This window comes from Diuraphis noxia, unplaced genomic scaffold (assembly GCF_037042655.1).
Source record: "Diuraphis noxia isolate RWA-SAM2 unplaced genomic scaffold, SU_Dnox_SAM2 contig0001, whole genome shotgun sequence".
Classification (NCBI taxonomy): Eukaryota; Metazoa; Arthropoda; class Insecta; order Hemiptera; family Aphididae; genus Diuraphis; species Diuraphis noxia.
In genome coordinates, this window is record NW_028301711.1 from 43,872,426 (window position 1) to 43,899,908 (window position 27,483).

At 27.0% G+C, this 27,483-nt stretch overlaps 2 protein-coding genes across 3 annotated transcripts; one reads left to right on the forward strand and one right to left on the reverse strand.

The window, feature by feature from the left end:
- Positions 1-8,910: 8,910 nt before the first annotated feature.
- On the forward strand, positions 8,911-15,912 carry LOC149060736 (uncharacterized). The gene is given in 5 exon segments (XM_089216630.1): positions 8,911-8,993; positions 9,598-9,673; positions 12,293-12,489; positions 14,269-14,413; positions 14,484-15,912. Coding segments are annotated over 4 exon segments (843 nt in total). The 5' UTR covers positions 8,911-8,993; positions 9,598-9,601; the 3' UTR covers positions 14,913-15,912.
- A 92-nt stretch (positions 15,913-16,004) lies between these two features.
- Kap-alpha3 (karyopherin alpha3) lies at positions 16,005-26,358 on the reverse strand. 2 transcript variants are annotated; one of them, XM_015513198.2, is made up of 12 exons: positions 26,212-26,358; positions 25,489-25,723; positions 21,225-21,324; positions 20,955-21,159; positions 18,470-18,630; positions 18,167-18,393; positions 17,963-18,088; positions 17,749-17,883; positions 16,907-17,011; positions 16,604-16,838; positions 16,442-16,530; positions 16,005-16,382 (listed from the first exon to the last, which is right to left on the reverse strand). In XM_015513198.2, the coding sequence occupies exons 2-12, from the start codon at positions 25,552-25,554 to the stop codon at positions 16,305-16,307; spliced, it is 1,527 nt and encodes a 508-aa protein (XP_015368684.2). In that variant the 5' UTR covers positions 25,555-25,723; positions 26,212-26,358; the 3' UTR covers positions 16,005-16,304. The 2 variants fall into 2 exon arrangements, with proteins under 2 accessions (XP_015368684.2, XP_089072746.1); XM_089216620.1 differs by lacking the exons at positions 25,489-25,723; positions 26,212-26,358 and adding an exon at positions 21,986-22,123.
- Between the last annotated feature and the right edge of the window lie 1,125 nt (positions 26,359-27,483).

Sequence of the window (27,483 nt, forward strand, 5' to 3'; positions counted from 1 at the left end):
TTAAATTAAATTAAAACTAATTAGGTAGGTACACTTTATACACTACATTTTTTTTCTGAGTAAACCAAAACTATCGAAGAACTATAAATTACGCATAAGAAAAGTTCATGGGGGGGGGGGATATGACACCCTCATCACCCCGTGAGCACGCCCTTGGATATTATTGTATATTAGGTATGATCTGTCAACCGACATAATATTTCATTTGATTGTTAGAATTTGAAACATTAGTAAAATTACATTAAATTTGATCATAAATATATTTTAAGACCCCCACCCAGAAAAAAATCGTATCTACGCCACTGAGTATCGGAGAAGGATAAATTTGGGTGAGCTACTGGAGAGATATAAACCATATAATATATTTAATGCAGACGAAATTGTACTTTTTTCAAATAAATGTAGGTACGTATGCCAGATAAAACTTCAAAATTAAAAAATGAGAAATGTAGCAATGATAGTGACGATACCATCGTAGACTCGTAGTGCGGTTTGTATTGAAATAGAGTTTGGTTTTATGTTTTTTTACACTTGAATTAAAGTTTTTCCGGCCTATGAATCCTAATTTAATTCTTATGTTCTTAACTTCCACAGGGACAGCGTTGGGATATACGTAGGTACTATGTATCAATGAGGTTAAACAAAACTAAATAGTGCTAAGATATACTTATATGATTTTTTAATAATTCCACTCAGTGATTCCATTTCCAGTAGTTTATATAAGGCTGTGTCGATATATTATGTTGTATCATAAATATGTTTATATAATTCACGGTAAACCCAAATTTAATTAATTTTTATTCAATTTGTATAAAATGTATTCATAATTGTAAAATAGAAATTATATAGCTTCAGTGGTACAGAACTTGTTTTAAATCCACCTTAAAAGATTAAGAATTTATTTTATTAATAATAAATCAAATATAAGAACGTTTATTTTCAAGAGGGAGGGGGTTGGAGTTAATTTGGCCAATTTTCAAGAAAGACATTTGGTGACTGTACTTACACTGACAGTTGGTATTTTATAGGGGTCGCATAATATAATAACATTGATACTGGACAAAACAAATAACATATAAACCGAGTTATGGAGCGATTAATGTATTTATCAATATATATGTAAACCGAATTTTAAAAATTACATTTTTGGTTTTCCTAATACTTAACATTTAATAGTCACTATGATATATATTTATATAAAAATTAAAAAATTAAAAATAATTTAGATATAGACCTATAAAGAAAACTATACTATTTTTCCAAATTTGATTCAAGTGAAGATAATAGTACACGCAATATCATCCAATGGTAAAGTGTACCTAATTGTAACGATGAAGTCAAATTATTATACCGTTCAGTGGCGTAACCTGGACATTAATTTAGGGGCAATATGAGTATTCTTCATTAATAACAAGTAGAACATACGCATTTAATAGGTTTATTAGCAATTGAAAAACAAATTGTATGATTATAATAAATCGCTTTTATCACTTTTTATCACTTTTTTTTCTTGTTTATGTTTTCGATGACAGCATCACAGCCTAAAGCTTTTTCTATGACTTCCTTGGATTTTAAAGTAGGTAGAGATACAGAATACGTATATAGATAATGTTCTTACCTTTATTTTGTAAGAGATCAATTCACTTTAATTTTTAAACTAACGGAGCTAAACGATCGTTCACCACTCAGTACGGTTAGCTCAGCTAAACTCAGCTAAATATAAGTTAGCTTTTTTATTTTTAGTTACCATTTAGGTCACTATTATATTTGTGGTGGAATTTACAATTTTTTTTTTTAATACATAAATATTTAATCAAAAATATATTTTTGTTAAATCCATTTTCTACACTCTCACTGTATTATAATTAATTAATTAGATTTAATTAATATCATTAGAAATTTAACTTTTAAGTCCGTTTGAAAAATTAACTTTTTAACCTGCAGTTAATTAAGACTCTACTTAACCTATCTATAGGAGTACAACATGTTTGAAAACTTAAAAATGCTGTGGAGAGGGAACAGTGTAACTTCGCAAGGTTAGGTTACCCAAATCAACATAGTCACGAGGTAGAAATATTTAAGATTTTTGAATTCAAATTACGTGGAACTTTGTATTACAAATAATCATAGAAAAAACGAAGTTTTAAATGTCTTTAAACAGCTCAAAAAGATAAATATCTAATTCAATATTATACCAAGTATAGAAAATGCTAATATTAACATTTAGGGAACATTTCAAAGTTTGTATAAAACTATTAGTTTTTTAATAACAAAAAATAACGAAATTCTAAAACTGGTTTTGCGTAAATTTTACCGTTTGTACCTATCCCCCACCCCTAATTATTATGATAAGTTCTGGGGGCTGCATCCGAGTTGGATCCCAAATTTAAAATTGCTACACTAGTTGGGTCCTGAATTATTATAGGTACCTACTACACTAGTTGGGTCCCGGATTTTTGTAGGTACTATACTAGTTGGGTCCCGGATTTTTATAGATACTACACTAGTTGGTTCCCGGATTTTATAGATACTACACTAGTTCGGTCCTGAATTATTTTAGCTACAACATTAGTTATTGAATATTTTTTGGTAAGTACAACACTATATTAACATTTTCCCTTCTCATTTTAACAGACTTAGGACTGACTATAATGTATATAGACCACAGGTATGGATAAAAATGGTTTTTACAGTTTTCTTTTTGTTTTGTTTCTTTTCCATTAAAATATAACTTATTAGAATGTTATAAAAAATTAACTTCACAAAATCACTTTTGTATTGGTAAAAATATTAAAAATGTTAAAAACCAAGTATAAAAATAAATATTATATAATATAAATATAGCCATATAGGTGTAAGTAAAAAAAAAAATATTAAAAATGTTAAAATCATTATAGAATATAAATACAAATAAAATAATATTTTTTGAAAAATCACATGTGTGTTGGTAAACATGTATACGACATTAATTTTACAAAATCAAATCGATTGATTATTCCTGCAATTTTTTTAGTATATATTATATAATATATGTATTTTAATATTTAAAAAAAAACTGTAAAAACATTTTAACCATACCTGTGGTCTAAATAGATCATAGACAGTCTGTTAAAATGGGAATGAAAATGTTAGTAAAGTGTAGTACTTACCAAAAAATATTCAGGAACTAGTAGAATACCTAAAATAATAGTACCTATAAAAATCTGGGACCCAACTAGTATAGCAACTTTAAAAATCTAGGACCCAACTAGTATAGTACCTGCGATTAGCCCCTAGTACTCGGGACCCAATTCGGATGCGCCGGTTCTGGGAACTTTTTATTTTAAACCCACTCAAAGTACTAACTAAATTCACCTATTAAAAATAGGCAGAAATTTTTGTTGCTCTCAATGGTCATGACTAATGAATTAATTAATATAAATTAATCAAACAATTTTCATCAGCTTAAGAGAAACATTGTATTACCTATTTATGTGAGAAAAAAATTGTATCAACATAAAATAAAAATATCAAATGGAAAGGATGCCCAGTTAAAAATTAAATATTTTAAAGTGAGCCAAAAGATATTATACCAATTACCAATACATTAATCAACTCTTTGAATTCCACTATATATGAACAGTTCAAAATTAAATACCTCAATAGGTGCCACAATTTTATTGAAATATGCAAAAAAATGTATTTAAATTATCTTTATTGTGAAATAAATATAAATGTTTCCTAAAATCATAAGCATAGGAATAAACATACGAACCTTAAACGTAATATTTTGAATCTGTTTATGACAACCTTAAGCAATGTATATTAGCTAAATAAATATCAAAGATACATCAATTGATTTAAAATTGGTATAGATATTTAAACTAAAACAAAATATAATCTCCACATCAATTATATCTTAAACAATATTTTCAAGATTGACGATAAAATAAATTATCGGACTGATTTATAAAAATATGTCTAGGTACCATAGGTGTACTTAATACACTTTTCGAATCATTATTTTATTTTTCTGTATACAATAAACAATAAACAATATACATCTAAAATTAAAAAATATGTAAATACAATACACAAACATTCTTCATACTTAAGTCTAAAATTGAAGTTTAAACGATAATCGTAAATTTGTAACTATTATTTTAGGTCTTTAGGATTTTACTACTTATCTTTATCAGTTTTCCATAAAAGTTATAAATAATAATGAGCGTCATTTGATTTCGTCCGGCTTCAACCTTTTATATCTTCTAGTGTGTCAATTGCATCCACAAGTCAGACAGATATATTATTTTTTCTTACCTTTTTATGTTCCGATTCACGGTTGCGTCATATTGTATAACAATATACAAGCATTCAATTATATTATTTTAATATGATTTTACTAATGACTATTGAATATATTCGTAGTTCTAGGATTTATAAATAATTAGGAAATTAATTATTAAATAAGTTGTCTGTTGTCAGTGTTATAAAATAATAATAATATAAAAGTCAATAAAAATTAGTTTAAATGTATAGAATTAATAATTCAGAAGAATCCAGCTAGTGACAATGATTAGTTAGGTTACTTTTATTTTCTAATACGGATGTCCGATCCACATTTCTTAAAACAAAATTTGCATTTCTTATTTGTACAACTCCAATGCTCTACACCATTAACCAACATTTTGTGATAACGATATTTAAACTTATCAATCATTCGAATTTTTGAATTTCATTCAATAAAAATGATATTCGTTATCGTTATGAATTTTCAATACTACTATTATAGCTCTATAAACTTAAAAATATTTTTCAATTAAGGCTCTTGACGTTCTAAATCGCAAAAATTGTAAATCGAATGACACCCTTAACATACAATTTTGTAAGCTCATTAGGTAAAAACCAATTTGTGTTTAAATATATCTGCCCAGCATATTATATGTGACAAATAAGTATATTAGATTTATCAAGTTAATTGACGCTTACCTGCTATACAATAGGACGAAATCGGAACACAGAAATAGTAGAAAAAAATCATTTACCTCGAGTCTGGGACACTGCAATATTGATGAACTCCGATAATCAGAATGTTAAGACACAACGTTGGGAAGTGTAATAGGTATATTTTTTTGAAGAATTGTTTATTATCCTTTAATAATAAAACTCATTGAATCAAAATGTTATCATTAATTATGTTTTATGTTTTTTATTGTTTATTGTATTATTATTATTTTATAACACTGATGTCAGACAACTTCTTTAATAATTACAAAATAATAACTAATTATGACTATTAATTTCCTAATCATTTATCAATCTCAGAACTACGAATGTATTCAACAGTCATTACTGAAATCATATTAAAATAATATAAGTAATTGAATGCTTATCTATACTTTATATAATATTATTTATAACTGAAGAGCTAAAAAAGTCTGAACGCGTTAATCTCAGGAACTATTGGTTTTCGAATTCAAAAATCATTTTTTTACTGAATTGTCCATTTATCAAAGATTAGGCTAATAACATTTTTAAAAAGTCCACAGGTTAAACTTTAATTATGAGAAATGTATGAATTTGCTACTTAAAAACCCGTAAAATTATTGCCGCGCATCGAAAACTCTATGACGAAGTGGCACTTCGGTAGAGCTGATTTACTAAATGCCTCGAGTCGAACCATTTACAATGGCCCTAACTTTTTGCAGCGTTTTAAGATTTTTTTCTTCTTTGTACTCATTACTTTAATAATGATTTTAGTTAGTTGGTCCAGAATTGGTCACGTCTTTTGGAAGGTTTTAATGTAGGTATAATACGTTATAATAGTTAACCGGGTCAGCTTTAAATCCATATTAATATTAATATTATATAGCTGAAGAGTTAAAAAAAGTTTGAACGCGCTAATCTCAGGAACTGTAATTTAATAATATTCAATACGTTAATATAATCTACCTATATACCTATATCCCTCTATATATAAATGCATTTCTATCTGTTTGTCCTTTATGCATTCCTAAATGGCTGGACCGATTTTGAAAAAAAATTGGTACAGAGATATATTGAACCTATAGACAGAAAAAAGGTTAAGTTAAAAAATGATCGGTCCAACCTCGAGAGATGCTCAGGCATTTTGAGATTTACGATTGAAATTTTTGTTAGTAGATGGTTATTATTATATTAGTTTCAATAATAATAATAAGCAGTGCAAAAAAAATTATTATTCCTGAATTTATTATTATTATTTGTTGTTATTTGTTTCCATTGCAATTGCGTCTATGACATTAAAATATTTTATTAATATTTTTGTCTAGTGTGTGTCTAGTGTTTATTTTTTGTTACAATAACGTAATTTCTATGCAGATATGCCTCCCAAAAAAAGATAGATCGGTAGTTTGAATAATAAATAATAAATTTGAAATTTTTTATTAATAAGTACCTCATTTAAAAATTGTTTCATCTTTATAAAGCTATTATAATACAAGCTAAATATTATGATTGAATATAGTTTTAGTCCTGTATTTTATATGACCGTGTTTAAAATCTTTAAAGGAGATTAAGCTAGGGTAAATCCAAGGGAATCCATCACGAGAAGTTTTGAATATGGCTAGCCGGCTATTTAACGACGAATTATACACAAATTTTGAATCATATGAAGTTGGGATTTTTGGTTAACGAAGTGCACGAGGATCAACTAGTATATTATACAATAGGACGTAATCGGAACCTAGAAAAGTAAAAAAAAATATTTACCTATCCGACTACTTGTGGACGCAATTGACACACTGGAAAGGTATAAAAGGTTGAAACGGGTCGCAAATACACAATCAAATTACACCCTACCCAATGACCAGCTAAACTCGACACCTACTAACTTCTTACTATACTACCTACAAAGCGGTTGCCTACAACTTTTTCTTTCGAGTTTTCTGATTTTCTCCCTAACCCTAAAATTTTCCCCGAGATATTCAAGCCATTATGGTAAACTAAGGACAATATAAATATAAATAAATAACGCTTAACTAAATATTTTATTTATTTAATTATATACTTAATTAAATGTAAGTAATAATTCAATATTTTACAATATTTAAAAATCATTCATAATCATAATATTACCTATGTAATAACTACCTGAATATAGGTAATTCAACTCCTGACAGATCGTTTTCAATTTTATCAATGAACTATAATAAATTATAATGATATGATAATATAATAGAAATATATGTATATAAATATAATATAATAGAAACACATTAATGATTGAAAATATAAGAAAAGCATTTTTTCAATGATAATTATTATTTCCTAACTCCTCATTTAACATATGTTTTTAGAATTGTCTCAATATGATGGTTGAATAGTTTTATAAATTTTGACGATTGATTACCAATTGTCAAGGCTGGGCAAGTTAATGATTTTTTTAACTCAGTTAAGTTAAATATTTTTTGTTCAATCAAATTAAAAGTTAAGTTAATATATTTTTTAATATGTCAATTAAGTTTAAAGGTAAGTTAACAAATGTTGTTAACTTAACTTAACTTCAATTAATAAGTTAACTTAATAAAAAAAATTCATCGAAAAGGTTTTAAAATAAATGAAAATCACAAATGTATAATACACCACCATTTATACGTAGGTTAGTTTTATTTTAGTAATAAAATGGTCTTGTCGATTCTACAATCATATAAATTATAAAATAAGATATTAATAAATATTAAGTAATAATAATAATTAATGAGCACCTAAAAAGCCTAGTATTATTAAACATGACTTTGTGAGCTCGTAATTATTGATAATATATTATTATGTTATATAAAAATATGGTTATACGGGTGACTAAATGTCACATTGTTACAACGTTATCTGGTTATCTCTATGTTATAAACTATTATTTATCATTTTATTATTATATACTTAATTAATATAACATATTAGTTGTTATTTATAAAAATAATTACGAAAATATCTTCTTTTTTTCCAACAATATTTTCTAATATTCTACGAATTTTTAATCGACGAACAGTTATAGACTAAAATATATTCTAGATAAAACGAAAATTCAAAATTAACTTTTTGGTAATATTAAAAAGTAGAAATTGATTTTAAGTTAACCTAGATAAAAATAAGTTAAGTTAATGTTAAGTTAATTAAAACAGCAAACTAGTAAGTTAAGTTAATAAGTTAAAATTAACTTAACTTTTAACTTATTAACTCGTATTAATGCCCAGCCTTGCCAATTTTCAACTCAACTAAAGAAAATTACGACAAAATAAAATTCCTTCTTTCTACATATTATTATACTCTTTAATACCTTAGGTGTGCGAACGTAGAGGAGTGGGGGGGGGGTCATACAATTTTTTCTACTACCATAAAATGCTAATTTTTATTTATAAATTATAATACTTGAATTGAGACTGTCACTCGATGAAATTGCGCTTTTCGTATGATAATTGCGCCCCTGGAAAATACCCTCTAGCCAGTGCCTATAGCTACGGCCCTGTCCGACATCTATATACTATAGATTATTTTTATACTTGCATATGAAATTAAATAAATTAGTATTTTACAAAATTTACAATTTGATATTTAACTATAGTAGTCACTAGTCATTAGTACAAGAATCTTTTGTAATTGGTTCGGACCTTTTAAATATACCTCCTCCCCTGCGGTCAGTCTGCGCACCCACGCTTAGCTTAATAGGTACATGCTACGCTTTTTATAGGTCTATGGGCTATCTATTCTATAGGTAGGTATATGAAATAAACACTTTAAGATTGTACGTATATATTTAGAAATGTCGTATATACAATATTATATATTGATATAATGATATGTACCTATATGACAAGTTACCATAGAGACATCGACTAAACTGCTACATGTTTTCGAAATAGTTGTTACCTACTAACACGAGCCTATTTAACAATAGCAGGGAGAGAATCTTATTAGATTGTCTACTGTGAACTAGCGTATGCTGCAGTCAGCCAGGGTTCTACTCCAACATACATCTGGTACTGTTCATTGTCGTCATTATTGTGTCATTGTAATATCTACCTATAATTGTATTGCCATGTTCACGACCGGCATTCGACATAGCATATTATATTAAATTTACTTAGATATCCATATTATAATGTCTTCACGTTTTGAAAATTATACAGTTGACACATGATGATGATAATATTATAACATGATAATTACTATTCAAGAAATGTCGGTAGTTTTTTACTTTCATTAAATGTATTTCAGTTGTTTTCTTTTTAACAAATCAAAAAGTACACCCAATTTGTGTAATTATTACGATAGGTACTGAGTAGGTATTTTCTAATTTATATATTATTACGTGTGTTTATAAAATTATAGCTATTATTAAAACATTATAAACAAATAGGCGCATACACTCACACAGTCATACTATAAGAAATTCATAGAATTTTATCTGTACATATGCTAACACCTATTTTTACTACTGGCAATAATAATAGTAGGTATTAATGCAAAATAAACATTGCCACATTATATTATTCAAATTCTTAAGAATTATATTACAATAATTATTATCAGTATAATATATTTCAGCAAACAGACGAAAACATTAATTATTTATTTTTATAGAAAAATGTTGACACGTAAAGAAGAATTATTCGTGAAGCCTTTTCAGCAAAGATTATATCATCAGCACAAGGTCAAAGTGAGTAAATTTAAAAAGCACAGACTATATCGAATACCATAAATTATATTTGTATAATACTATAATGTATATGTTAAAAGTTATTACTTTATGAGGTTTTACTCTTTTCGTTTTCGATTATAAATAACAAAACTTATTTCTTCTATGAAAATTATATCATTAAATTAACGTAGGTACAGTTAATTTATAAAGTACATTACGATTACTTGATAATAAAATCGCTAGAACAATAGATGTAATTCCTCATGTATGATGTGTATGAGGTGAAGCTACTCATACAGTCATACAACAGTGACTGAAAATATAAATAAGTATTAATAGTATAATGAAATAAGTATAAATAAAAATCTAGTATGTTCGTAATTCTTTTTTGATGCTTTATTCATATTAAAACTAAGGTAGGTACCTATAATGACAATTAACCTTCCACTCGTATAGTATAAATACGTAATACGTGTAGGTACAAGTGTATTTAAGGGTAATTTAAAAAAAAAAGAACTTTCAACTGCCAATTTATAATATTCATGAATATTTATAATCAAACTGCACTGGAACTAAACTTATAGTTATACAGATATATTAATAAAATTAACTATAACGTAATTTTTTTTTGGATTAAGTAACTTCAAATAGTTTAAAAAAACGTCTACAGCTTAGGTAGTGTATAGTATTATCATATGTTGTCTTATGTGCCTTTATATTCCTGCAATCACCAGAAGCTGATTTAGGTCATTAGGGAGTGAAGGTAAATTCACCATGGATTAATAAGGTGGCTACAGTCTGTAAAAATATTGTTATCCCCCGTCTTCAAAATATAAATTGTTCATGCTACATTGCGCCTGTAACCATTCATGCACAATATATATTGATTATAATTTTTTATTGAATAATTATTATGCTAGGTACCCATTATTAAATATTTATAGATACCAATTAGGATATATAGGTAGGTACCTACTTAAATATGCAGTTGTGCAAGAGCCCGGGTTTCATAAGAAATCATCAATCACTAAAATAATGCTAGGGTTTATAATGCGGATCAGTAATAATTTTGATAATCTTATAGCTCTCAAATCACTATAGTGCGCCTTTGTTAGGTCAATTTTGGATTATAATTCAATAATTTGGTCTCCTTATATTAAGTTACATATCTGCTCCAATTAATACGCTATAGGCGATTCAAAATCGTTTTTTAGAATTATAACTTATAGATAATAAATATAATATTTAACGTTTGCCTCTCACTTCGTATGAACCATTATTTAAACATTGATACGCTTCAAGTCAGAATGGTTAAACATGACATTTTTTGAGGCCATACCCTCCCACCATGAGCCGTATCATTTAATAGCACATAAACATCAGTGATGAGAAAGAAGAAATAATAATATGAACGCGTTCCATACTGAGTGAACACTGAACTTGACATGAACGACTGAACGAGTTCGATTTTCAAGAAATGAACTTGAACATGAACTAAGTTCTTATTAAGTATGATTTTGAACGTTTTGGGTTCGTTCATTGATAATTTAATTTTCATAGAACAGGCTATACGATAACGTTTTGAAATGTTATGTAGCCGATCAGGTGCCTTCTCAGGAATCAAAAGATATAATTTGTTTTTAATTTTGTTTATTTTTAGTTTGGATATTTATGTTTGCCCTGAAATTACGACGCCGTTGATCGCCGATATAATAAGAATAGTATATCATTTATAGTATTGGCATGTTATTATAATTCTGTTGTAACTTGACATAATAAAACATAGTGTTATAAATAACATTCCCAAAACACGATCATACAAATTATTTTATGCTGTATACAGAGTGTTCCACAGAATACAGGGTGATTGGAAAAATATAAAATTATTTTTATCACCCAATCAAAATTACTTTTAATTATGCTTTTATTTTTGTTTATTACTCAACATTATTTTAACCACTAGTCACTACTCTATAATAATTATTTAAAATTAATAATTACTAATTAGTTACATTTACATAGGAATATAACAATATAGGATAAAGACATTAAGTATGCTGCAGAGCCGCGTATCGCCGGTTTCGAGGCCGATTTCAACACATATTATTTTTATTATTTTTTAAACACATTTTCTTTAGTAACTTTTTATAATTTTTGATCATTTTAAAAATTATGAACTATTGAACTAGGACTTGAACTAGTTCATATTTAATGTCTTGAACTTGAACTAATTCATTTATAGAAAGAACTTTCCCATCACTGCATATAGTATATAAAATTAATCGTACATTTTTTAATTTTAACTCCCAACCGGTACATAGCCAACATTAAAAAAAAAAATGTAATGTTTATTGTCAAAGCGCCGTAGATTGTTAAGGCTGTCATTATTATCAGTATTTTCCAAATATTTGGAAAATTAAAAACACTTTTATTTGAATGTTATTTATTTAATTCCCCCCCCCCCCTTGTAGAAATCTTGGCTACGCCCCTGAACATCAATATGAATCAATACCTACCTATCTAGAGAGCTAAGACTTAAACATGATTTAGTAGACATTAGCTTATAATTGATCAATTATATTTTGGTAAACATTTTTAGTTCTTTAAAAAAAAAAATTTATCTCGTGAATATTTCAGCTCAAGGCGGCGACCGCACGGGTTGATACAACGCCACCACAGGAGTGGCAGCACATAGTGCTGAAGACAAAAAAATACCAAACAGAACGAGAGAGGTGTACGCAAATATTATTGAACAATGGTATTTTGTGGAGACACTTGAACGAAATAATGACCACCAAACGTGTGGACAACCGTTGGGATCAAGAACAACCAAAGTAAGAAAATTTATTTATTTGGAAACTAATTGTTCGGCATAAAAAAAAAGAAATTTAAAATATATGTTTTTGTGGTGTTGCCATATGTAAAAACTAGAATAATTATTAATTATTGGCATACCATGGGCGATTATACCTACTGACTAATAGTGGTAGCACGACCACATTTAGAGGGGGCATTGACAGCTCCGGGTTTTTTAAAAGTGTTGTATTCGGAAATTTGTTCACTTGTGATTTATTAAAAATTAAAAATTTTAAGTTCTTTATAAAACAGTATTATATACATGGTATGATGTATAATGTATTGCATTGTTTGAAATGTAAACAATTAAATGATAATGTATTTTAAAGCTACAAGTAATCGAGAAATATTAATTTACTTAATGATATAATTCCTCAACTTAACAATTTTTTTGTGATTTATTAGACATAAATTATTTATAAGAATCGTAAATACTATAAAAGTACAATAATTATTATTTCTTATTTTAATATTATATTCATATAAACAAATTATTTTATAAATATACGTACCTATATTAAAAAATAATATTAATTAGGTATTGAGATAGCATGACTAGTTTATATAGTTTTATTAAATATATTTTTAATTTGATATTAATATGATATGTGAAGACACAAAATAGGTACTTAAATATGTAAAAAAAAAAAGTTATATGATGAATTAAAATCAATGCTTAGAGGACACTACATCCGCATGTGTTAGGTATCTCCGTGTCTCCGTCTTACAAATGCATAACAGCAAAATTAACAATCAGCAGTTCCAATAATTGTAAAAATAAGTGACTTAACCTATTATAAAAAATTAAAGGTATCATTTTTATCTAGGTTATCACAGTGGATTTTTTAATTTTAATTTTAAAGCGAGTTTTGAGTATTTTAAGCTATACTGCTATACAACAATTTACTATTTTAAAAATACTTATAACTTGCTTTAAAATAAAAATCCTCTATGGTAGCCTTGATAATGTAATATTTTATTTTTATTAAAAGTCATCTGACTCTAAATTCAAAACTAACGGAACTAAATTGGAACTGCTGAGTGTAAAATTTGCCAATATGATCTGAAGTTCAATTAATCCAACATTTAATATTTTTTTGTACAAAAATCATACAAAGCAATTATTATTTTTGGACATTAAAAATAATAATATATGAAAATAAGTTATCATTTATGAGCATTTTTAAAATTTATTTTTATTAAAATTAAAGAAAATACATTTGTAGCATTTAAAATTGTATATTTGTATCAACTGAGAATTATTCAATAGAAACATTAAATTACATACTAAATAATGTACTTATTTGACTATTTTGTAGATACTGCATAGTATTAATGTATAATAATATTATGTATTTTATACATATAGATTTAAGGTATATTTTTAATATTTTATAACGGCTAGCAATATTTTACATTCAATATTATTTACAACATATAAGTTTTGAGTTCCACAGAAATTTGAACCATGACAAAATTGATAAGTATAATCACATATTTTTTTGAACTATCTTATTTCTTTCTTATACAGTAGAGAACATGAAATCATGATGAGGTAAAATAAATATTTATGGAAATATACATAATTTCAATATAGTTGTGGTCTGACCTGACCTATCATGTCTATTTTAAGAGTGAATTACAGGTAAAATAGATATATGCAATAGAACAAGGTAGTACTCAATTAAACAAATTGTAGATAATTTAACATCCTTTACATATTATGAACATTTTAATTACTTTGATTCATTCATCAGGTTTTTTCATAGAGTCAATTTATTTACAAAAAGTAATAATAAACTAACTGTTGATATTGAAGAATTGCCAGAGTCCACAAAGGCACAAACTGAAGTAAAGAACGAAAGGTGCATTGCATGTAACCCAAATTTGTCAATTTCTAAGGTGAAAATATTTTTTTCGCAGAACTTCAATATATAATTTACTAATCATATTGTATTAAATTAAAAATTAGACCAATATACCAGAGGAGAGAATACCATGGGACCCACCAAAAAAAAAATTGTCAAAAAAATTACGAAGCCTGTCCATACATAATGATAGGGTAAATTACAATTTGTCTCAATTGAATTTAAAAATATTTTTGAATGTAAATGATTTGATGTTGTAACAGGTTGTGAAAAATACGAAACACCAAGTAAATATCAAGTCAAGAGAAAGCCAGAAAAAAAGTATAGTCTCAAAAAAAAAAAGTGAAAACAAGTTAAACATCAATAATAACATAATGATTGAAACTAACAATTATCTAAATTACATTGAAATAAATGAAGGTTCATTAGATCTTGTTATAAAGTTTCCATTTGGGAGCAAAGTTTCAATGGTCGAAGGGAAAACAAAACGAGTACTACAGCCTAATAATTGTCAATGTACAAGATGTCTTTGAATTACTACACACAGCACTTCAAATTTATATTATTATAATTGAGTAAACTAGTATAGTTAAGTGTACAATATTGTCATGGTATTTTTTTAATTCACAGAAAATTGTTAATGTGAAAACAAATTATTTTTACATTTTTTACTCAACAAATTTGCATAGAAATTATAAGCTTTATATTTTGAATTACATTTATTTAAGGCGAACTGTAAGTAAAATTATGTTTTAATGAAAAAAATTCTATAATACGTAGATATAATAACAATACTAAATACATTCAAAAATTATCACGGATATAACATAATAGATATACAATTAAAAAGGGTGAAATTGAGCTGAACATAATATATAATGTATTTATATATAAAAAAATATTATCAGTTTAAGTTGCAAATAAGTTTGCAACTTTTGGATCATTGAAATTAAAAGTACTTTATGATCATAAATAAAACATTAATTAGCTCATAGTAAAAATAATTGGGTTTAACATATTAAACATTTATATCTTAAAGCATAAGATATTGAAACAAGAATAATGTTATATTAATTTTAGTACTTTAAGTTTTCCACATAAATGAGATTGTAATATTAAATGCACAGATGGATTGAAATTTTAAAATGTCAACATAGTTAAAATTAAAAAATCAGAATAATTAATACAACCCATGTATTGAGAACAATATTAGTCAAACATTTTATAAATGATTGTTTCAGATTTTATTTTTTGCATCTAAACAATATGAAATCTCGTACAAATGAACAAAATAATATTAAAAATAATATTTCATGGTACATGGTTTCACTAGTAATCGTATTCTAATATTTAAATTTGACAATAATTATATGTCAAATAGTGAACTTAGATTTAATGTGGTGTAAAAATGTTTTAAATATTTCAAATGGATTGTTAAAATGCTAACAGAATTTATTTTTAATTTATCATTAGCTTCGTTGGAGCCAAAAGAACATCAACATATTTCACTGTGAAAATAAATAGATCTATCTTGATGCATGAAAACTCAAAACTAGAATATAGAGGCCAACATTAATTGTATACAATTTGATCAATAATTCATTAACCACACAAAGCATACAAAATTGAAAAAATATTTTTATATATTTGCTACACAATAATATGTTTAACATTTAATTTCCAATAGCTCAATTTCTCCCTTCTTCTTCTTTCAGTTTTGGCCAAGGTTTAATTACCAAATCGATTCAGTATCAATTTGAAAGTGGACATGAAAAAATAATTTTAAATTGAATTAGTAAGAATTGATTCAAAATTGGATATAAAGCAACGAGAATGATTTTAAAAATCACAAGTACAATATTTTATCGTCCAAGTAGTCGCGCTTATTCAATATTATAAAAAAAATAATAATAGTTAAAAAAAAACTAAAATTTAAACTGAGTGTTTGTAGTAGCCGGATTGAATTCAAAGCATGATGGAGGTTGTGTAGGTGAAGCTGATTCCTAAAATAATTAAAAAAAGTGTAAAAATTATCAATGCTGAGTATGACAAAATATATTACGTCAGAGAAATATCTCTCGATGATATCAAATGCAACTTTATAAATTTCAACACTTTCATGATTTTGAAGTTGTTCGATTTTATCAAGGCCTGTTAATAGAAAAAATTAAGCCATTAAAATTAATAATTTACTTATAAGATTAAATATAAAATTAAAAATTACCTTCACATTCTTCAATCAAATTAGCTAAGGCATCAACATCAGGACCAGCAATTTTAAGCATATTTTGTAGACCGTCTAAAACAACTTGAATAACTTGACTATCTTGACACGACAACAAAGCACATAGGGGAGCAACAACACCTGCACTGATAACACAATCTAATTGTTGACTATTTCCACTGATAGTTAAATTAGTAATTGCCCATGCTGCTTCTTTTTGTGTTTGGAATTCACTCTACAATTATCATAAAAATATAATGTATAATATATTATAAACAAAATTATATTAGGAACTAATATTACCTTTGATAGATGTGTTATTATTTTTGGTATAAGACCAGCATCTATAACAGCTTGTACTTGAACTTGATTTCCAGCGGTAACATTTGAAAGAAACCAAACAGCTTCCTACAAAAAAAAAAATTTTTGTAAATAAATGTATTATTTAAAACATACTATGAACTCTTCATTAAATATAAAATGTAACTACAGCCTAGGCTAATGATACCACATATTTTATGTTACAACAAGGTTATATAATATTATAATAACAACATAAAGTAATGTACATCTAATTGTGATGTAGGCTTGTGATTCAACATATTATTACAAGGGTATGTAATCTCAATAATTACTGAGGGAGATAGTTGCATAACGTATAAATTGTGCAATTGTATGCAATACACACAACAATGCGCTAAAATTACCATAGCTGTGTATACTTGTGGTTTAAGAGGTTTTGGTATAGAGGAAAGTACTGCATCAAATCCCATGAACCAAAAGAATGGGATCTTTATACATTGTGGCAACACAACTTGCACCTTTCAAATGACCACCAAGAGAACCTAAGTGGAGTATACTGACTATATAATAAATCCAGAAATTAGGCCTTATTCAGATGTGATTACTCAGGCGTACATACATTTAGGAATGACACTTTCACATCACCCATAACAATGTTTTAAACTTTTTTACATTTTAATTAACAGTTTGAGATTTCAATCCAAATTTATATTTTTCTACTATTTAGCTACTTCCTTCTCTTCAATTCATGATTATTGGTACATGGGGCTTATTTTATAAAATAGAAGAGAAATAAATATTTCTTCCAAACTATTTATAACAAAAAATACTTAAATAATTACCTTGCATATTTTTTCTTTTGAATGAGAGAGTAAAGCAGGAAAATGACATAGTGCACCAGCATCAAGAACTATTTGTGTTTGTTCATCAGTTCCTGTAACAATATTTCCTATTGCACGCAAGGCTGCAGTTTGTACCTAAACATTTTTTTTTTTTAACATGTAATAATTCTAATATTATGATTCGAATTCATAGTCAATATGTTACTAAACAAACCTTCACTTCTTTGTGTGATAATAGTGGTATAAGATTAGGCACTATACCACTATCAATAACTCTTTGAATTTGATCATTTCCTCCATCTGTCAAATAGCTAATAGCCCAAACAGTATCAACAAGAATCTTAAAACAAAATAAAATAATAATTAATTAGTAAGTGTTATATTACTGAAAATAATATTAAAAGTAAACTATAATTACATTAATATCTTTATTATTAATCAAATAATTAAGAGCAGGGAGAAGTTCATCTATAACATGTTGTGCTGGTGGTGGGTCTTTGTTTCGACACAAATTCACTATAACCCATGTGACATTCCGCATAAATGTTATTGGTATAGCCGGATTGATAAAGAGAAGTAATCTAGGCACAACATTCAAACTTATAACATAGTCACGTAGTTGCGGACCGTCACCAATAATATTTCCTAAAATAAAATAAAATAAATTATATATTTAGGATTTAGTTTCAAAAAAACTAAATAAATAATATTAGTTAAATACCTAATGCCCAAACTGCTTGTTCACAAACTGTCTGATTAGATGAATTTAATAAATTTAAAAACAACGGAACAGCTCCAGCTGAGACAACTGCTTGAGTTTGCATGGATGTACCACTTGCAATATTGGTTAGAGCCCACGCTGCTTCAAACTGTAATGTTGGACTAAAAACAAGTTATAAACAAATTATATGAATATGATAAAATTATATTTTTACATAATAACAAACTAATATTTAATATAACATAATTTAATTTAGATTTAATATGTCTGTGTTAAGTTTTTAAAAATAAATCATAAATTCATAAATTCGAAAATGTTTTAATCAATTGTTGGTCTTTGATGTTTAAAATTTAAAACCAATGATAAATTAAAATCTGAACTAAATTATTTTTAAGATGTAATAACACATTACAAATCCAATAATCAAAAAATAAAATAAAATTCATCTGTATAACAATATATGACATAATATTGTTATTTATTTCTAACTAATTTTAAGCCTAATAAATAGATAATTGAAAAAAAAATATTTTTTAACTACACCATATACATAAATTATAGTCCTCACTCTTTGAAAGTGTATATAATATAAATTATAAATGGGGCCATGTCTAAAATATGTTATTAAATACCCAATACAACGGATAAAAAATCATAACAATTTAAACATGCCGGTTTCAATATATATTAATATCTTAGCATTATCTTCTCAAAATAGTATGAAATAGGGATATTTCAATTTATTTTTAAAATTAATTTCTATCCGTTGTACACTACAATATTATGATTGATGTTGGGTAATACATGTTTGAAAATAATTCAATTCTCTGAGTTAAAAATACAACTTAGTTTTCGTTTTCATGAGTTCCTTAAAAAATGGAAATGAAAGATATGGGAAGGTACACGAAAAAAAGTTAATGGCCCTTCTCTAAAATGGGTAAGATTTTCAATAATAAAATGTAAAAAATAATTAACTTTACACTCACTAGATTATTTTCACCATAGATAAAGACAAAAATATTATTTTTTAAACATAAACATGGAAAATAAAATAATCATCTACAATTAAATAAACAAATATCGAACAATTAATTAAAACAAAAAGCAAAAGACAATATTTCTGACAAATGACATTGATACTTTGACTACTACTGAATTGTATTATATTAGAATAAAATATGTTACTTTTCCAAGTCCTCTTTATTACCAAATTAACTAATGTACACAAATCACATCCATAATATTTTAAAAACTAAGAGTAAGAAAAACTAAAATAAACAAAGATGAACCATTTTTAACAGTCAATGTTAAAAATTCAAATGTTTTATTATTTTTATGTACCATCCACTTAACATATTTGAGTATATTTTATTTGTTTTTGAAGGAAATCGTATGGAACTTTAAAAGGTTGTATATAACAATTTTAAAGTTTTTACAACCCATGGGATCAAAAATACAAATACTTCTGGGTCACATACTTTATTTTTCCAATAAATAAATTGATAAGTTCATAATTAAATGCATTTCATTTTGTAATTAAAGAATGCTAAGAAATACATTTACCACAAATGCCAACAACGGATTAAAATTGATTTTGAAATGACAGTCAGATCAAATTTAGTATTTAAGAGTACACTATTATCTACATAAACTCCAAACATTGTATCTATCTTACAAAAACATAACATTTACAATCCGAATAAACCATTTAACTCTGTTATAATTAATGTTGAAATAATTGGTCTATTATAAAAATTTTAAGTAAAAATGATATCTATAATTAAATAGGGTTTTTTTAATTTTAATTTGAGTTGTAACTAGTTTAAAATTGTAATTTTTTATACATCTTAAAAAGTTCATAACTTGTTCTAAGACTAAAATATAAAAAAAACCTAAGAGATCCACTAGAAAATATTTTAATTTTAAGGAATGATGCTTAATTTAGGTTAAAAAATATGGCAAGGATTCAAAATTTAGGGTAATTCAAATCATATTACAGTTCAGACGAAGGAAAATTTAAAAATTATAAAATTATCCTAATAGCATTTTTAGATTATATAGGTACTTGTACTGATTCGATGGGAGACTCAGTTTTTATCCTCATTTTCTTTTCTGTACTTAATTATTAAGTTTTTTTTGGAGTTGGGACTCAATTCAAATGTAGCTTTATTCACAACGGAAACAAACACCAGATAGTATGATGTTAAAAGAACTATATTACTGGACACTGGTCATGTTTAAGAAATATTACTTCTTTTAAATTAATATTAATTTTTTACAACTAAATATTATTTTTATAATTTATAATTGTTGGTAGTTACTACTTTATACCTTAAGCATTATTGAATAAATGTAAATACAAAAATCAAAATCAAATCATTAAATGTCTTTTTTAGACTTAAATATTGCAAATTTGGAAACCTATAATGGAGTTTTTTGTATGATTAGCGGTCTTAAGATTACTAATGCAAACCAATTTGCTTACTTATTATGCTCATCTAAGCAACGGACCAAGATAGGTAGTATTTCACTGTTTATAAGCTCATCTATTGGTGGATTTCGATCAGATGAAAGCAATTTTCTTGCAGACTGTATCGCTTTAAGTTGTACATCTGGAATAGTACTACCAGCTTCTTCAACCAAAGAGCGTAGGTCATGTTCAGTTAAAGGTTTTTCCAAGTCTATATCATCTGAAAGTTAATAAAAATACTAAACACATCTTTAGAATACAATAATATGTATTATTATTATTTACCATTCACTACTTCTCCGACATTTCTACGTTTCATCAACTCTTGTTCTTGTTTGTTTTTTCTTAGCCCAACAGTTGCCTCACTTCTAATCCTTCGCCTTTCCTAGAATTCAGAAAGATAGATGTAACAGGTACATAAACACTTTTAATAGATACATTTTATTTGAAATACGTTAATATAGAAAGAGTTGTACATCATCATGGATGAAAAAAAATATGCAAATGCATATAAATCCTAGCCCTAATCATCAAGTATAAGTTCTTATTAGGTGTAATTCACTTCTATAAAAGTCGTATTGACTGAATAATTACAATATTTTAATAGAAAAATGCCCTTCAGTTTTTGCATCAGTTTCATATTGAATTTGTTAAATTATATTTGTCATTTATCAAAATAGTGTCATAAAAAATCTTATTACTAATGTTTATTATTATTAGGGATGGGTCAAACTTCAATCTTCTAGAACTTAATTTTAAATTTTGTTTCTCTCACAACTCTATCTTTTTTTACGTTAACACTTTGAACTTCTGAAGTATAGGTTTAAATAATAAATTATAAATTTTAATAATAAATTTAATATATTAATTCATTTTAATATTAAACAAAAATATAGATAATCTATTATAACTCTAAAAAATTTGTTTAAATATATTCCAACATTCTCATTAGATACTTAGCTATAAGTTTTATAATTCGCTGGATGGAACTCACAATATGTTAATCAAAAATACTTAAAAAAAAAATCCACAAAGGAAATTATTACCCAGGGAATGGAATGATATACATTGATTTTTCCTTCGGGTGTAACCATGCTTGAAAAAGTTACTATGTAATTAAATAGGTACAATCGCAGGAATAGTACTCATTTAGTAAATTTAATAATTTAAATCTAAACTCTAAGTGGATTTTAAGTAGAAAATAATTTATAAATAACATATGTAAGCCAAGTTGCAAAAAAAATGTATTAATTTGATGATACACTAAAATTAAAAAGATCAACCATGGGTAATAAATCATGTTAAAAAGACGATTAGCACAATAAGTTTCATTCATAGATATGTACCCAATATTCATATTATTTTATGTTCTTTTAAAAAAACATAAGAATAATGATAAAACTGTTATCAAATGTTAATTTTACCAGCTGATTGTTTTAACCTATGACAATCTGACCTTTGAAATCACTAGTTAGGGAGATACACGCTGAATTACTGCCCAGTGCCCACTATTTTCTTATAAGAAACAATTAGAATTCAATTATTTTTAAAGTGCCTAAGCTATCACAGTGGTAATGAAAAAAACAACATCATATCATTTAATCTTTTTATTTTAATTATACTTCTATTTTGATGAGCAAGTACAAATATGATTAATAGAAAAGAAAATATTTTTCATACAATTGTTTATCAATTAGATTTTAATGATGCAGGAAACAATATTCATATTTCAACCTATACTCTGTCTAGCATAGTGAACAGAGTTGCCCAACCTTTTTCCATCATGGCACAATAGTCCTAACCGACATTATGCTGTACCACACTTGACACCGACTTATATAATATGTTTAATATATATATATTTTTTTAATATTTGGGCATTAGGCTTTCATCATTTTTTCATCATTTCACTAACAAATAATTTAAAATAATGTTTATTTTGGTTAGGAAAACACATTTAAAATCATAATTTAATTTATTGATATTGAAAAACATAGACATTGCATTATGATCATATTATGTTTATGTAAGATATAAAAATGTAGTCCTAGTAATTTGGCATTGATTTCCACCATAATTGATAAATATACCCTCAATCCTTATATATAAGAGTAAGAAAATCGTTAAAAAAAACTTTAACCTTCTATCTAAGTTATGAGTAACCGTATTATTAATCATGATATTTTGGGGCACACCTATTTAGGTTTCATGGCACATCAAAATGCTGTGACACTCTGGTTGGGAAACGCTGGTTTAGCAAGAGAACACATCGATTCAGTAGAGAAATTTTCATCGGACCACAGCATGTTCTCTAGATGGAGAAAGTATATGTAATTCTTAAAACAGAAGAACAGTGGTTTATGGATCATTCATTTAGTTGTAAATTTGTATGTCTTTCAGTTGTTTTATGTATTTGGTATACATCTAAGTGTATATTTTAAAGAATCGTTAAAAACACAATATATTTTATAATTTTATACCTATTTAATGCCTATATCAACATACCTATCACAATTAACTCTTTGTAAATAATTAAATATGATAAATTAAGAATAATATTTAAAAAAATACAATATATTATGGTTGTATTAAAAATTTTGTAATCAAAGTTTAATCAGGTATGTATCATTCAATAGCATCAAAAGTATAACTAGATAGGTAAGTAAACAGTAATTCTTAAATTACAGCCAACTCAATAATTTATGTATACAGAGTGTAACAGAAAGATATGACAGATTTGTGTAAGATTTACATGTAAATCTGTCATATCTTTCGGTTACACCCTGTATAGCCCTAAATCTCACCCTAAATAAATTAAAAATTATAAAAATTATTTTAATGATTAACATTTTTAAAATCTATTTATTAATTTATTAATTTATAGGTATCTCTTTATAAAATTCCACAATATTTTTGTTTTTAAATTTTTATTTAGTAACAGCTATACTAGGTATAGTGTAATTTATACAAATGTTGAAGTATCTACTACCTACCTAATTATATTTCGAGTTATATTTAATGTACAAAGTGCGGAAACAATCAAGAATTTTTTATTGATGCTAATTGGCTAAAAATAAAATTATCAATAGACAATTTATAGGTAACGCGGAAAAAAAAATACCTAAAGAATAGTTATTTAATTATAATGTTGATAGTGTTACAGTTCATTGAAAAATAAGGTGCAAATGACGCCAATGGGTGTTAAAAAATTATTTAGTTTCATCATAACAGATGAAGTATTTTACACAGTGATTTCTACTTGAATTAGATTGATAATATTAAATTACTTGAATTTTAAAAATATTTAGTAGCCTGTTACTAAATACAATAGTCAGTGACAAAGATAAACCATAGGTACCATGATGTAAGTATTCTACTAAATGTATAAATTTATTTTAAGTCAAATTAAGTATATTTCCTTGAATTCTAGAAATGTCTTAAGAAGATAAAACACTAACATTTTTTTGTCTCCGTCTTACAATTAAGTAACATGCCAAATTCACACTCAGTAGATCAGGTGTAGCTTTGTTAGTCTAAACATGTGAGTGAATAGACCTTTTATGAAACTTGATGGTAAATACATTATTAGGGTTTACATATTATGCTTTTTTACAATAATTCAGTTTCAGGCGAGTTATGAACATTTTTAATTTATGTTATATTATAAACGCAAAACTTTCTAAAAAAATTAACTATCATAAAACACAGATAATGTTCTTACAATCAACTTTCATAAGAGATTGATGTACTCAAATTTTTAAGCTAATGAACAGCTACATGATCTGTTGAGCATAAACTCACTAAGTAACACACTGGTAAAACGAAAACAACAAATGTCAATGCTACATTCTCTTAAGCTGTAAGTCACAGAATAATTCAAGTTTTTAGTTTTTAGACATTTCAATTTTAAATATATAACAGAGAAGAGTAGAAAAAAATGTAATAGGTATTTATTAATTTATTTAATTTCTACAAATTTGTAATCAATAACCATTGAAGCAGGTAGTGTAAACTTGAACATAGCAAGGTTAAAATATATAACTACCAGAATCTACCACTCTTGTTCATATCCATAGTACCACAAGTAAAAGACATCTAACCTGATACATGAGTAAGCTGTATAAAGTGTGTTCACATTTTTAAACACTAAAAGTCATCTACAACAGCTTACCTTTTGTATACACTGTCCACTACACACATTTTGATGAAAATTCAAATACGCACAGTACACAATTCACTGCATATTTCACTCGATATTTCAGAGCTATATTATGTTGACGCGTTTAACAACCAATATAGTATTTATATAATATGTAATCACTCAAACAAATTGATGTTCTTAAAGGACTAACTACCAAGAACACTAAAATTGATCTATACCCATGTTTTGAAAACAAATAAAATGTTGTTCAAGACCAGAAAGAAACATTAATTGTGCCTAATTCAAACAATAAGTTTATCTTAGGTAGGCACTGAAAAGTTTTAAGAATTAAATTAGAGCTGCAGTTATAAATTTATAATTGTTGTGCACATCCAGCAGTGTACTTACGATTTCGGTTTTGCCTCTGTGCTTGAAACTTTGGAGCCGGTGACCAATTACTTTATCGTCGGACATGTTAGTCGTTTATCGTGTACGAAGCCGGGCGTGATCAAATAATGTGCTACTACAATTTACGGTGACTGCTAAAAAACGGTATCGACGGCGACGGTGATAAGACTGCTGTTTATGGGTTGTTTAGTGTTTACACGGCGAAACAATTGGCTATGCGACGACGTGAGGACTGCTGTAATAATAATATTAATGAAACAAATAACGATGACGACGACGACGATGATTGTGATGATGTATTGTAGAGCAAGACTCGGGAGTCGGGAGAGAACCGCTCGGCCAACGAGGTAGGAAAACACCACTGCTGCAGCGGCAGGCGTGATAATATCAAATAATAATAATAACTATTATTATTACTACAACTACTACAGGTATCGTTGTGTATTAATATTATCGTTGTTGGATGGCACGAACAATAATGATGCGGTGCGGTTGTAAAAAAAAAACTACGCTATCGTGGTGAAATGGCTATGCGATCCGCATGTTTCTCCGGTCCGGCGGAATAGGGGACAAAAAAGAAGACCGCAAAAAACCAAATAAAAAAAAAATCACAACACACATTCATATATATATATATATATATATATATATACCACGAGCGTAAGCGTATATACCATATAATGTGTACCTATGCGCGCGCGTTTGCGTATGTTGTTACATTACCTGCATGAAGTTGTGTACGAGAATTTCGTGACGAGTTACGGATTTGTCTACGCGAGGTCGGCTGGACGGCCCTGGACGTGCGGTAAGGTGAGGAGTGAACGCGCCACCGAAAACTCCTCTCTCAACCCTTCACCGGGACAGACGTTGGCATACCGTTGAACAGCTGATGACGACCGTTCACCGTTGTCGGCATCGGCGTCAGCACGCTGCAGGCCTGCAGCGTCAGTAGAGTCACCAGTCCTTGACGGTGGGCCGCACTGGGGCGTAGCACGTCGGTAATCGCGAATGATTGCAATAAAATGATAATAGTTCGTAGGAGGAGGGGATTTTGGTAAGGCGGCGGATCGCCGTTATTTTATTCTTATCTTTTGAATATTATTATAATAAGTAAAAAAAAAAATTATCATAAATTATTCAATCATAAGTAATAATATCATGATCATCATTCATCAGGCAAAATTAACATTAATAAAATAATAAACTAATTTATTTTGATGAATATTATTATAATTAATGCTTCATTTATCTTTATGTTTTTATATATTGATATGTTATAATTTACAAAGTATAAATTTCTACTATTAACTATAGAATCTTTGTCCATGGCCGTACCACACACAGTGTCGGCCTGGGATCTAAAGGGCCCATGGAGCAATTTTTTCAAAGGGCCTCTCGAGGGGCCTTTCAAAAATACCCCTTTAACTTTTTGTTAACAGCTTTCATTGTAGTAAAAAATATTCAAAATTTTAACAATATGTAACCACAAAATGTGATATGCATAAAAATTAATTAAATAACATAACAGAACTAGATTGTTGTATTATTCAATTTATATTAGTTGTCTTTTTAATAAATTTGATGAGTTATCCACATTGTCAATCAATTTTTCTCGGTCGATTTCTATATCTTTTTCAGCCATCTTCAATAACGGACCAAAATTTTCTTGTTTTATAGTTGATCGTGATTTTATTTTTATAATCTTTAGTTTTGAAAAAACTCTCTCGCATGAAACTTGTGTAGATGGTAAAATTAATACAAATTCGTAATAAATTACAAAATAGATTTGATTGAAATGATAATTCTCGAATTATTACAAAATCACAATAAATACAATTTCTGCATTTATTACAATCAGGTTTTATTGTTACTTCATCTTCACTCTCAGTATCTTTATAGATGATTTAGTTTGAGTATTTGTATTATTTTTGTAATTTAAATCACTAGAAGTTAAATCTGGTAGGAAAATTTTTAAATTGAGAAGCAAATTGTTTT

Bases quoted from the DNA above. Each gene is read 5' to 3' on its own strand.
- Kap-alpha3 (XM_015513198.2), bottom strand. From the start codon at position 25,554: ATGTCCGACGATAAAGTAATTGGTCACCGGCTCCAAAGTTTCAAGCAC. The intron at 18,631-20,954 runs GTAAGCAAATTG...ACTTGTTTTTAG, and splicing joins TGCTTAGATGAGCATAATAA to TCCAACATTACAGTTTGAAG. The intron at 18,089-18,166 runs GTAATTATAGTT...TTTTGTTTTAAG, and splicing joins TTAATAATAAAGATATTAAT to ATTCTTGTTGATACTGTTTG.